Raw genomic sequence first — 13,003 nt, 5'->3', positions numbered from 1 at the left:
AGAGTCAATCCATGCTGGGCATAGGAAGATGCTGTGCACTTAATATCTTGAGAACCCTTTCTGGACATGGGAAGGTGTTGTCCGCTCAATATCTTGAGAACCCTTTCCTTATCAGACTTGGTACACGGGTACATTGTAAGGAGTTGAAGATGCCTATTGAGTTTGAGGTCACATGGTCAAGGGTCAAACTGATCCTTGGAATATACATGTACTGTCCGCTCAGTATCTTGAGAACGTTTTGCTTGACAGGCTTCAAACTTGGTAGAATCATATGCTTGATGTACACCTAATTCGGTACACCCCAAGAAGTAGATGACCCCTATTACGTGTAATGCTGAGGTCATATGGTCAAAGGTCAATCTACTTTGGACATTGGAAGATATTGTCCATTCAAAATTTCGAATTGATTTGGTACTGTTATCAATTAAATGATACAATGCGTATATGTACCACGGGGGAGGGGGGTATATATTTTACAAACATTTCGAGGGTTTTGTTATATTTTAATTGCCTTTAAATATTGAATTTGCTTGTACAATCCAACAAAGTTTTGTTATAGAAAACTAAAAAACCAAAAAATGTAATGGGTCATGGTCTGCAGTTTTCTTTGAATTTTCGATAACTTGACATTTTGTACTTCGAAACGGTTAGCAAATGGGGGGAACGGATTACTCAAACCAGACTGTATGCATGGCGCGATTTGATTGGATGCCTTGTCAAGTCAAAGCGCGATATATTTTGAAGGTTAGAAGAAATGCGACTAAATCCGCCACGCGGGAGATGGAGAAAGCGAATCGGGACACTTGGGTTGCGAAGATCCACCGGACCAGGACAGGTCGGAACTATATATGTAACAAATCTTCTCTAGAGGCAGAAGGGCACAGATTGTCAAATCAGTAGGCATACGTTGTGGGTTCTGGTTTGTTAACACTATGACCGATAGGAGGAGGAAGGGGGGGGGGTTAGGATTCAAAATTCTGAAGACATACAAGAAACCTTGTTTTTTAAAGACGTATGTCTTGAGCAATAAAGAGAGTATAATGTCAATTGACACACACAGCTAACGTACGCAGACAAATTAGTCTCATGCCTATTGATACTCGCGTGAACGATGTACATATAGCTGATGGGCCTCTTATTCTGTTTGTGTGTGGGTTTTCCCCTCGCACAGGGCCGTAAATTACATGGAGGCGGAGGAGGCAGCTGCCTCCTCCAACTTTTGAGCCAAAAAAATTTAAAATTTAAAGTTCATTAACTAAGAACATGATACCTCCCTTAAAAAGCATTCCAAATCTTTCTTTTAGAATGAGTTAGTCAAGTAACATCTTAGAAGGCCCTAGAATCAAGGATTTTGCACGAAACGTGTTCAGTGTGCACAAAATGTGCTCAGCGTCTGGGGGCCTGGGCGGCCCCCAGACCCCCGCCTAATTTCCTGCCTCCTCCAAATTGAAGGTTAATTTACGGCCCTGCTCGCATATTCAATTTGAAATGTAGGCTGTTGCGTAGTACTTAACAGAAACAGTAGAAGCCAAAAACTGACCATTTAATGCTTAAATAGCCTGTGGTCTTTGTCAATGTTCAGCTGAACATCAATAACCACACGTGTATCTTAATTTTTACCTGGTATTAGCAATACAAATATGGAGATATATGATATCACATATATGCCTTATAGAATTCTCTCGCTTTTCTTTGATATATTTTTCTTCCTTATGCATGTACTACACATCTTTAATTTCCACTGTCGTATTTGTTCAAAATGAATCAATCTGAACACAAATCTATGTACAATATATTGAAATATACGGTGTAAAATCACAAAAAAAAGCTATGTACCGCCTGCACAAATTGGGTAATACGGAGTAATCTGCCCTTCACATAATCGAAGGCAGTGCGCTAATACATCGAGAGATCTATAAGATACAGGGTATTTTATTGACCAACCTAGGGCTGAGCTACCTGTGCAAACCACGATTGTATTTGTGTTAGTGTGACCTTTAAGAACGAAATGTTAAACATGCACGTGTAGCCTTCTCAATAAATTACTTGAAGAGTCTTGCATACACCGCTATTTAAAAATGATTGCGAAATATACGGTCCAACACCTCACAGTGGTGAATGCATAAAAATAAAACCTATAAACATCATTTAACAATTACAGAATTTTTTTTTTTCTTTCATTTTTTTAATGCTGATTTCTTTCGAGGTGGTACATTACAGTTGTCTCGTGACTAGTGGGCCTATTCATGCAGTTCACCGACTTCTGTTTGGGTCAATTCTTTCGCTGCTTTTAAAAGTTTGCAATGTTTACATTTACTGTCCTTGTGTTGTTAAAATGAGTTGCGAAATTCTGATACTTTGTTTTGAAGAATACATAATCCTGCATACGCTGGTTTGCATGAGCTTTTAACATAATGGGTCTATTAAATAATACAGATAACCCACATAAATGAGAATTAAAGAGCTTCAGGAATTCGTACATTTTTCATTTCTTATCCATAGTTTGAGTTAAAATGAGCTGTTTTCTAGTAATGTAAGAAATCTTAGTAAATGATATGTTAGTCGCTTAAGATCCCACGCGAATGTTTGGAAACGAGTTGAATTAAACTGCATATTATATATAATTATACAATTTAAATTCATATTCATTTGATAAACAAATGTACATGTTGCATTCCAGAAGAGCGATGTATACATGGACATTTTCGAGAAAATACTAATGCCGAGGATATTGATTTTTTGTCTGAGACACGAGATAAAAAAAAACAAAAAAACAAAAAAAAAAAAACAGCCCACTTTGTTCCAACTCAAATTGGGTTCAGAAAATTTGTAGTATATGAAATTTGATCGCATAAAACAAAAGTTAATATTTTCTGTAAGAAACCATACTCGTACGTTCGCTTGTCGTGACATACATAGTTATGGACTCCATCGACTTCACGGGCTATGTCTTACTCGCCAGAGGACAAAAACACAAAAAATACTGATAGTTGTCAGCTGTAGTTCTAAACGCATTGCACATAAGGCTATAGCTATTGATATTTTCTCTTCATTTTATGGTAATTCCAACGCAATATTTGTGGAAGGTTATTCACTCGATGTTCACGGCTAACCTGCGCGTCCGGAATATCTGTCACCTTTATTCGACGTACACATCTACTCATTAAAGAAAAGTAAACAAGAAAATATATTTTCGAAGAATTTTAACAATGCTTCGAAATAGGTGGCGGAGTTCGTGTAATGTATATATATTCCCACGCGGACAGACAAGTATCTAACTAGATTTTTTTTAAAAAAAAATGTATCTTCGTAGTTGTAAATGACAAGCAATGGATTTCAATAGAAATTAAACAGATTGTAAACATGTTAGGAGAATTACATATCAATTTCACAAACTGTACCTCTGTAATTCTCGAGAAGGCTTTCGTTCAAACATATATCTACAGGTTATATATTGGTATGTAGAAATCTACACCTTTTTTTTCCTCTCCGCACTGACGCCGTGTCATACTTTTTATAGATTTCTTGCCGGGGTACATACATGTATGGTATATTTATTTTTTAAATTATTGAAGACATATTAAAAAAAAAAAAATCGTTATCAGGCCTACACATGTAAAGTTAACAATGGACAGACGAGATACAAACAAATGGCGGACAGGAAACGCGAATCAAAGTGTTTCAATGATGAATTAGATTTTTTAAAAAACTATTGATCCGCCCCAGATTGCATCACCTGACTCTGTCGAGTGTATAAAAATAGCACAACAATTTTATCATTATATTCATGATCACGCGGTGGTTACACGGAAAGTAAATATATACACCAGCACCTGCCCTGATATTGTGTCGTCACAATTACCTTATGATTTGTAGAATTTAGCATTATATAAAAGTGTATGTCTGTCTGTCAACAGCGACTGCTCGCCAGGTAAGTGACACACATTTAATCATTCTCTTCCTTAGATTGTTTTTAAACTTTGATCTAGGTAAAATAGTTTGCTTCCCCATTAAAGCATTTTTAGAAAATACTATATACATATATACATATATTAGAACATTTTCAACTGCTATTCTCTAGAAATTGTTTTAATTAGGCTGTCGCAAGGTTTTTATCAGCATTCTTCATTTTTACAAAATATTTTGATAACACGCATGTGGTATTCAATGTGTAAAATGCATTTGAAAGAGCTATATATGTCATTTGAAATAGCGAGGTAGCTGAATTTTCCACTGTCACGTAATCATACACTTAATGCTGATCTTTTACAAATTTTGAGATCTTTCTCTGATCTTGAATTTTAATTGTGATGAGATTTTGAACCAAACATGGCAAACATATCATCATCAGGCCAGATAGAAGATCCTCGCTTTATTTTATTTTTTTAACCTGATATCGTCATCCCCCCACCCGACTTCGATGACAAACGACTAACTAAATTCATCGACAGAGAGATACTTTAAACATATTCTTTTATTGACAAAAGGATCCGGACAAAAGTTATGCCTAAGTACTTACAAATGCCTTCTGCAGCTAGTAATTAGTACAGGGAATTGTTAGACGTAAACGGGGAAGAAGGAATAGGAAATTAACCCAATTCAAACGAAATCAGCCATGCAAACAATTGAGAAGACGAGTGGGCACCAAAAACAAAACAAAAATTATAAAAACCACGTAAAAATGGTTTAGCTGCGACTTCAACGCCATTTCTTCCGATTTACGTAACGATATTCTCATCCAGTAATAATGGCACATAACACACTTCCTGTTTTTGAGCAGTTAATATTCAGCAGTTAATTTTTAGCAGTTGATATTCAGTAGTTAATATTTTGTTTTTGCAATTCAATAAATGCGTGACGTTTACTGGTTCATTATTTGTTTGCCGTAATTGGAAAAATGTATTTTCCCTCTGAAATTTTCTGAATAAAAAAAATAAATCATGATTAATTAGTCAAATTCCTTTCTCTAAGGGGAATTAAATGTCGGTGAAATGGATAGGAATAGTGTCAATTGGTAGCTGTGTTGTATTCATTACTATGAATACACCAAATAAGGGTGTTATACAGAATTTTGGTTTGTAGAAATGTATGTAGACGGTCACCTGACGTCCCTAAATATGTTTTCAGCAGTCAAATTCGAGGCAAAATATCTTTTATTCGTATATATTTTGAATTTAAGTCGACAGAAGACAATTAAATCTTTAGATATCTAGTGTCAATTTTGAGTTCTATTGAGGTTGCATTTTATAACCATTGGCATCCATGGAACTGGAACCATTTCTGAAGAATGGCTGTTTAAACTATGCACATGCATATATTGCACGTGTCATAGGGATATCATGGCTTCAAGAATCGTTGTGACACATTTTAGGCGCTATCTACATATACGTGTAATGTATGAACATGTATATAATATACTCATCATAATTTGTGACGCTTTGTGAAATCTTTGTTCAACTATTTCTAGACATTTGTTTTTCTTCATTTTGTTTAACTTATATATGCATATTTTTTTTCTTACTTCGTCATTTATTTTCAGTGAATAAATGACATTAAATTAGCTCAACCACAGTGTGATGTATCTTGTCAAATTTTAAATACAGATTCGAACTAGGTATACTTTATTAAAGGCACACCATTTGCTTCATTGAGAACTCGATGACAGTTGTGTTTATAAAATACACATTATGAACTGCATGTTATTCGTGTTTTCGTTTGTATATTGCATAGAATTTTCCCAGTCCACGTGATATTAGTGGAGTCTAGAATCTGGATTTTGGGTTTTAAAGAGTCATAATCCGAATTTGTTTCGTACATGTAATTGTGATCAAAGCTGTTCACTTAAAACTTTACCAAAAAAAAAACAACAACCCCAACTCCCCCCCCCCCCAAAAAAAAACAAACAATGAAATAGAACCCCGCTGTGGTGCCCTGCCAGGGCCGTAAATTACATGGAGGCGGAGGAGGCAGCTGCCTCCTCCAACTTTTGAGCCAAAAAAATTTAAAATTTAAAGTTCATTAACTAAGAACATGATACCTCCCTTAAAAAGCATTCCAAATCTTTCTTTTAGAATGAGTTAGTCAAGTAACATCTTAGAAGGCCCTAGAATCAAGGATTTTGCACGAAACGTGTTCAGTGTGCACAAAATGTGCTCAGCGTCTGGGGGCCTGGGCGGCCCCCAGACCCCCGCCTAATTTCCTGCCTCCTCCAAATTGAAGGTTAATTTACGGCCCTGCCTGCACATTTTAGTCCTCTTTCATTATTACTTCTATTTTTATGTCGTGCTGTTTAAAAACAGGGAAATACCCTTTCGTGAAATTCTACTACATGGTAAACCGAACGAATACATGTTTACAAATGCTGTATTATGTTGCGAAAAACGGAAGTTGGTATTTGTGCATGTAATAGGTTCATGCATAATAATGTCATAAATAAAATTTATTTTAAGCATAGAATAAATAAGAACGATTCTGTCATATTTGTGAACACGTTAACGACATATTTCATAAGGAAAATGAATACAATTTACCGCTTAGGAATGTATTTTCTAAAATAAGTCCAAATCAATGGAATGGTAATACATTTCATCTTTTGAACATCAAATGAAATTTATAAGTTCCTTATTTGTTTAAAGAATTTTGTCTTTGTACCTATTACAACCAAATTAAGCCAAAAATATGTATCAACCCATGAATCCATATTTATTGTTTGTATCAAGTCTCCTTAAAGCAGGTTTATGTATTCCTTAGAATGTCAACAGAAAAGGAGAGTCTTCAGACACGTCATCAAACGGCCGCTGGGTCTCAGAGCGCCGGCCAGCCGCCTGTGGAGCCGCAATATCCGCCAAGCTTCAATCCGCCACCACAAGCCACTTACCAGCAACCACAGACGCAACCACAACATGCGTATCCACAAATTCCGCCACCATACCCACCTCAACAATATCCGCCAATGACGTCACAGTCACCACCAATGGCGTATGCTGGCTACAACACAAACCCTCCCGCTATATTCGTGCCTCCAACGAAACCGGAAAAATCGATCCTGGAGGCCTATCTCCTTTTTGTTCTGCTAGGATTCATTGGAGCGCATCACTTCTACCTCAGGCGCCCCCTATGGGGCGTTCTATACTTCTTCACGTTTGGGTTACTCGGATGCGGATGGTTGATCGATCTTTTCAGATTGCCGCTGTTAGTGTCACGCTGTAATAAGGAGGCCTCCAGACCCGAGAAGGTTAACACCAACAGAAAACACGTGGACGATGCTTATACGTTATGGTTGCCAGGGGGATTTTTAGGCAAGTATTGTTTCGTGGGTAAATACTGTTCTTATGAATTCAACAGTCTTAGTCTAACATATGCAAAATACAATCTAATATCTACAGCGACCATGTCCACTGAATCTGTTCTCTTATATTTCTTTTGAAACTGATACTGTTTTCATCCTCGACGATGAATTCATATTTGTTGCAAACTAGTTCGATTCCGTTGTTTTAGTATCCATGTCCACGTAATCATTACCAAATATGGAGCGTCGTCAAGGTCGAAGGGTCATCGTAACGAATGGTCAACGATATGAGATATTAATACTTAAATCTAGTTTATATTTTTGAAACATGGACATATAAATAATGAAATGTCTTTCTTGGTTGCGTTATCGACATTGCGGGTTCTGACTTTTTTCAGCAATGGTTGCTAATTTCATCACCCGATAAAACAACAAAGAAAGCACACTGTAGTACACACATCGTAGTACACACATCGTAGTACATACATTTGGATTACCAAATTTACTTCACACTGAATTTCATTGTCTCTGCAGTAGACTTACTTTTGTTCATGTATAATTAAATTTGAAAAATGCTATTCAATTTTTTTTTAAATACTGATGCTGCAAAATTTTATCATACAATCAACATGATACTGTTATACAATACAATGACACCTCCCCAATCATCGTTTTTCCTAACCATGATTTCATTTACTGATAAAGATGTTCATGATTTTTCACATTTTTCCAGGCCTTCATCATTTTTACCTGAACAACATTGGATTAGGGGTTCTGTACATGTTCACCTTTGGACTCCTGGGAGTAGGATGGCTGATTGATTTATTCCTGATACCGTACCACGTCAAGAAGGCCAATTCAAGGAACCCATTCTCCACAGAGAAAAGCACGGCCACTGCTTTCATCCTCACAGCGTCACCTACCGGATTTATCGGGGCTCAGCATTACTACTTAAACAGAATTGGTTTTGGACTTGTATATACTTTCACTTTTGGAATCTTTGGCATTGGATATATCATAGATTGGTGCCGTGTCCCAGTATTAATCAAGCGGTACAACCAGAGTAAAGAGATAGGCTTCATCCCCCGTAGATACTTGGACGACGCGTACCTGCTCTGGTTTCCCCTCGGTTTTCTCGGGTTTCATCATTTCTACCTGAACAGACCCGGGTGGGGATTTTTATATTTTTTTACTTTCGGTTTGTTCGGCATTGGTTGGCTGATTGACGGATGCCGGCTCTTCAAGCTGGTGGAAGATTGCAATCAGGAAATGAAGGAACAGACGCTTCTCAGAAGGAATAACCAGGGAGTCCACAATCCGAATTTTGTTCCCGGTTACCAGGGAGGAGTCGCGTGGATGCCTGAAGGTACCGAGATAAAAAAAAATCATGTAGAATTTTGTTTTATGTAAATATATAATTAAATTATGATTGATGATTAAGTCATGCTTCTATTATATCATGATTTTATTTTGCAGCTGGTGGACAAGCGAGAGGGCAGTACGTTCAAACAAATCCCCAGGGGTACACCACGCCTTTCCCTGGGATGACCCTCGCTAGAAATTCTGGTAACTATGTCGTTCTACAATCATTTTCTATCGCAATATTTTAAAATAATTTCGGCATAAAAAAGAAACATTCACCAAATTGTGACATCAAACTTTTAAATGTTACTAAGGAAATCAGTAGACATTCAAGTCAGTAAAACATATATTTTGATGTACTAATCAGGCGATTGTAAATCGTCTCCGAAATACAATGCGTTTTGAGGTCACCTGAGTAAACTCGGGTGAATTATTGCAGTTGGTTGTCGTCCGTCATGCGTTGTGCGTCGTGCGTTAACAATTGAACATTTTTAACTTCTTAATAACTATCTGTCCAATTCTTTTCCAATTTGGTATGAAGTATCATTGGGACAAAGGGGACATAAATTGCAAATTTCAGCACTCCAGCACCCCTGGGGCCCTAGGGACGGGGCAAAAACTGCCCAAAATTGACCAATTTTCAAAACTCTTCTTCTCAAGAACCACACACATGTATTAAAAAAAAATAACCTAAATACACAGTGATGTAGAGCAGGAAGGCCTCTACCAAAATTATAAATTTCATGATCCCCGGGGTAGGGGTTCTGACCCCAGGGCGGGGCCAAACTTGTTATATAGTGTTTATGTGTAAAACACTTAAATAACATTTTCTTTAGTGCTTTAAGTTTGATGCTAAACTGAAGCTAAATGGATAGAGCAGGTAAATTTGATTTTCCCTTGGCGAGTAAGGGCTTTGACCCCAGGGTGGGGCCAAACTTAGGATATGGTATTTATGTGTAAGTTTGCTGATACTGTATAAAATCTAAATGCATACTTAGGAATACATGTAGCAGAAAGGGATGTACAAAAAAATGGTGAATTTCACAACCCAGGGTTATGACTTTAGCACGAGTCCAAATTAGTCATACATTTTAATGTGTTAATGTTAATACACCTTTTATTTAAAGCCTTTCATTAGTGTATGCACTTTTGAGGGCAGTGAAGTTTTAAGAACATATCTTGTTTTATACTGTTGGTGAACATTAAAATTTAGCTTAGATGTTCAGAACAGGAAATGTTTTCTAGATTGCATAGCCCATAGACTTTTTCACTAGATTCAGGTGACCGATAAGGTCTGTGGGCCTCTTGTATTACAATCTAATTGAAATCAGATACTAAGATACGCTCACAATCGTTACAAGAGTATACGGCACGGATCTAAGAAGTCTGAATATAATTAGATCGTGTTCTATTGTTCCCGTTGTACTACACTACAATGGCGTGATACAAGCTTAAGTCAGTAAAATGGCGTCATGGTGGGTTTTTTTTTTTAACGAAGCGTTACCGTTACGTAATCTTATGAATGGGAAATAATTGTCATAAAAAGTCTAGATTTGTTCAATATCTTACTAGTTCAGCCTTGAAATCAACACAATGAGCTATGTAGTTCCTGTTCTATTATCATCTGTAGCCTGTATTTCTTTATTTCCACCATGTATTTCTAACAGCGTGAACAATAAAAATAACAAAGAGCTACACCTTTTCCGCACGACATTTAATATCACCCTTTTAGATATCATGAAAACATTAAAGTGATGGCCATAAAGATTCATAAATCACTTATCTATGAACACTGGTCGAGGTGATTAAAAGGAAACGCCCAGTAGTACTGTATTCAATTATCTCATAACGGAGATTGCGGCTTTTTTCGCATTCGTTGTATATCCTCTTGTTTTACGTTTCATGGTACTTCATAAGAGTGACAAATTATCGAGCAGGACATTAAACAATACGTTTCATAATGTATAATGTAATATCTTTGTAAGTTAGAGTATCATTTTGTGTGGTTACATTCTGGAACTAATTCTGTTGCGGTGTTTTATTTGGTATTTACATTAATTTTGTTGTATTTTTTTTTTTACAGGATATGGTGCCACTTCCGGTAATATCGAACCACCCCCATATGATGCGGGACCATTACCTCCCAAAGCCAAATAATTGTAAACTCGTTTGTTCAGTTTAATGAAACTTGATTGTTAATTGTCAAACAGATAATATGTCATTCAAGGCGATCTTGCGCACATTGAACCGGATCAACGTTGTCATGGGAAGTTGATCTTTTCACTGATCATGCGTAGTAGAGTTTTACTTATCTATAGAGGTTCTAGTATGAATCGAATATTTTTTTTCTGAACAGAAATGTTTTATTATTTTGTGAGTTTGAATATAAGGACGTACATATTAACATACCATGTATGTAGATATAACATTTATAACTTGTAGTGAGGGTATCCAAGTATCATTCAAATATGTTTCATGTGGATGTAGTAATAAAGGAAAAATTAAACAAATGGTCTTTACGTCTCTGGTCCACTGCTTTTGCATACATGAATCGGACTGATTACAATATCTAGAACTTTAAATGATATTCTCGTTCTGTTATTCTGTTTTGTTTCAGCATTTAAAATACTACTGTCAACCATACATGCTTTGCCTGTACATCTGTTTGATAACAAATCAATCTTATCATATTGCTTATCAAAGTACTGGTGCCTTTTGAATAGAAAGTGGAATTTTCGACATTAATTAGTTTGGCTGACATATTAATTTTCTGTAAGTAGATAGTTTTTATTTAAAACGAAAACTCATAGACTGAGACTAAAGAATGTTTACATATCGAGAAATAATAGAAACGAAGAAAATGCTATTAACACATGTAGGTAGGAATGTCTGTTTAGGGATTGCTTTGTTACCTATGTGCTTTCTTCAAGTTAATTAGAAATTAATTAGAAAAAGAGTACGGTGTTTCCAGTGTTATTTCCTATAGCATAGTTAAAACTTAGCGTCATTCCTTGTTATTTCAAACAAAATGACTATTCCATTTATAAGTCTTAGTTCATAAAAAATGTGAAAAATGTTGGTTAATACAAACACCGGACGGAGCGTCGAAGACTTCCATCCTAGTTCTATCGAGAACCTATAGTTATTGAAGATGGTGTTTGTAAAGAATATAAATTAATAGCAGAAAACACGTGTAGGCTACGCATGTAATGTGTTCATTTCCAGCCCTTTTTAAAGATTCACTTTGAAGTCGCTCCAACAGAAAATACTAAAAAAAAAAACCAAAAAAAAACAAAAAAAAAAAAAAACAACAAAAACCCAACATGTTTCTACTGACAACAACATTTCTCAAATTCTGTGTTCATTGAATTGTAGTGATCTTAATTGAGAATACAACCTGACAATAGGTGGTATGCTGTCTGGCGTATTTCATACTATTTGTTAGGCCGTTCTTTATATACTGATTTTGACTATGGGTTACTCCAATTATGCTTCATCAGGACATAGGGTTCACGCAGGTGACCGGTAGACAGGAGATTCGACCTCTGGTGTGTCCAGGTGTCCGTGTTTGGCCTAATCTAAATTTTGATTGATAGATCAGGGTTCGTTATTTTCACCTTTCAGCTCATATGAACAGCACAACTGAGCTGTTCTGAGTCTTCAGTTGTCCGGTGTTCGTTTGTTTGTTAAAACACCTTTCGTCTTCTAAAAAAAAAACACAGGGTCATTTTCAACTAAGTTTGCCACAGATCATCTTGGAATGATGTAGATTCAAGTTCAAATGAAGGGTCACACTCTTTACAAAGAGGATATGATTAAGTAGTAGTGAACATATGCTTATGTTATTTCAAAATCTTCTTTTCACGAACCACTGTACAAGAAAAGACAAAACTTATTTAAAAACTTTCTTAATAAGTGGAAATTCAAATAATGATCCCATAAAGTTGTAGATGGAATATATAGAATCATATTTAAAATTTTTCTCAATAATAGCAAGGCTTTGATTGTTCTTCATGATATACAAGCATCCTCGGGTTTGACAAATTCAACGTTGTTCTACGGTGGTTTTTGGGGGGTAGGTGGGGCCTAAATAGGGGATCAAAGTTTTACATGCGAATATATATAGTAAACATTCATAAAAACCTTCTTCCTATGAACAAGTAGATCATGAATATTCATTTCTGTGGTTAAGTATTCTCAGTAAATCAATGAAGTGGAGGATCGCTCTTGTAACACAGGTGAGCGTTGTGGACTATGGGCCTCTTGCTTATCTTATAAATTTTTGCATGCGCCAAATACATGTGCACACATTTCTTTACGGAGATTGACGATATAACGATCTATTTTGCCAAC

The 13,003-nt window shown here is 36.2% G+C and overlaps 1 protein-coding gene across 2 annotated transcripts; it reads left to right on the top strand.

The window, feature by feature from the left end:
• The first annotated feature begins 3,761 nt into the window (after positions 1 to 3,761).
• Positions 3,762 to 11,160, top strand: LOC125662600 (uncharacterized). Of its 2 annotated transcripts, none has more exons than XM_048894850.2 (5): positions 3,762 to 3,931; positions 6,751 to 7,298; positions 8,022 to 8,654; positions 8,765 to 8,854; positions 10,734 to 11,160. In XM_048894850.2, the coding sequence occupies exons 1-5, from the start codon at positions 3,900 to 3,902 to the stop codon at positions 10,805 to 10,807; spliced, it is 1,377 nt and encodes a 458-aa protein (XP_048750807.2). In that variant the 5' UTR covers positions 3,762 to 3,899; the 3' UTR covers positions 10,808 to 11,160. The 2 variants fall into 2 exon arrangements, with proteins under 2 accessions (XP_048750807.2, XP_048750806.2); XM_048894849.2 differs by lacking the exon at positions 3,762 to 3,931 and adding an exon at positions 5,251 to 5,395.
• Positions 11,161 to 13,003: the final 1,843 nt, after the last annotated feature.

Source organism: Ostrea edulis, chromosome 8 (assembly GCF_947568905.1).
Source record: "Ostrea edulis chromosome 8, xbOstEdul1.1, whole genome shotgun sequence".
NCBI lineage: Eukaryota > Metazoa > Mollusca > Bivalvia > Ostreida > Ostreidae > Ostrea > Ostrea edulis.
Note: the sequence above shows the minus strand (reverse complement) of the source record. Positions and strands in the feature narration are given on the sequence as shown.

What these genes read in the sequence shown, in the direction of transcription:
- LOC125662600 (XM_048894849.2), top strand. Translation starts at nt 5,340, where the DNA reads ATGGCTTCAAGAATCGTTGTGACACATTTTAGGCGCTATCTACATATA. An exon ending in GTTGCCAGGGGGATTTTTAG is followed by an intron (nt 7,299 to 8,021) that starts GCAAGTATTGTT and finishes ACATTTTTCCAG; the next exon opens with GCCTTCATCATTTTTACCTG. An exon ending in GACCCTCGCTAGAAATTCTG is followed by an intron (nt 8,855 to 10,733) that starts GTAACTATGTCG and finishes TTTTTTTTACAG; the next exon opens with GATATGGTGCCACTTCCGGT.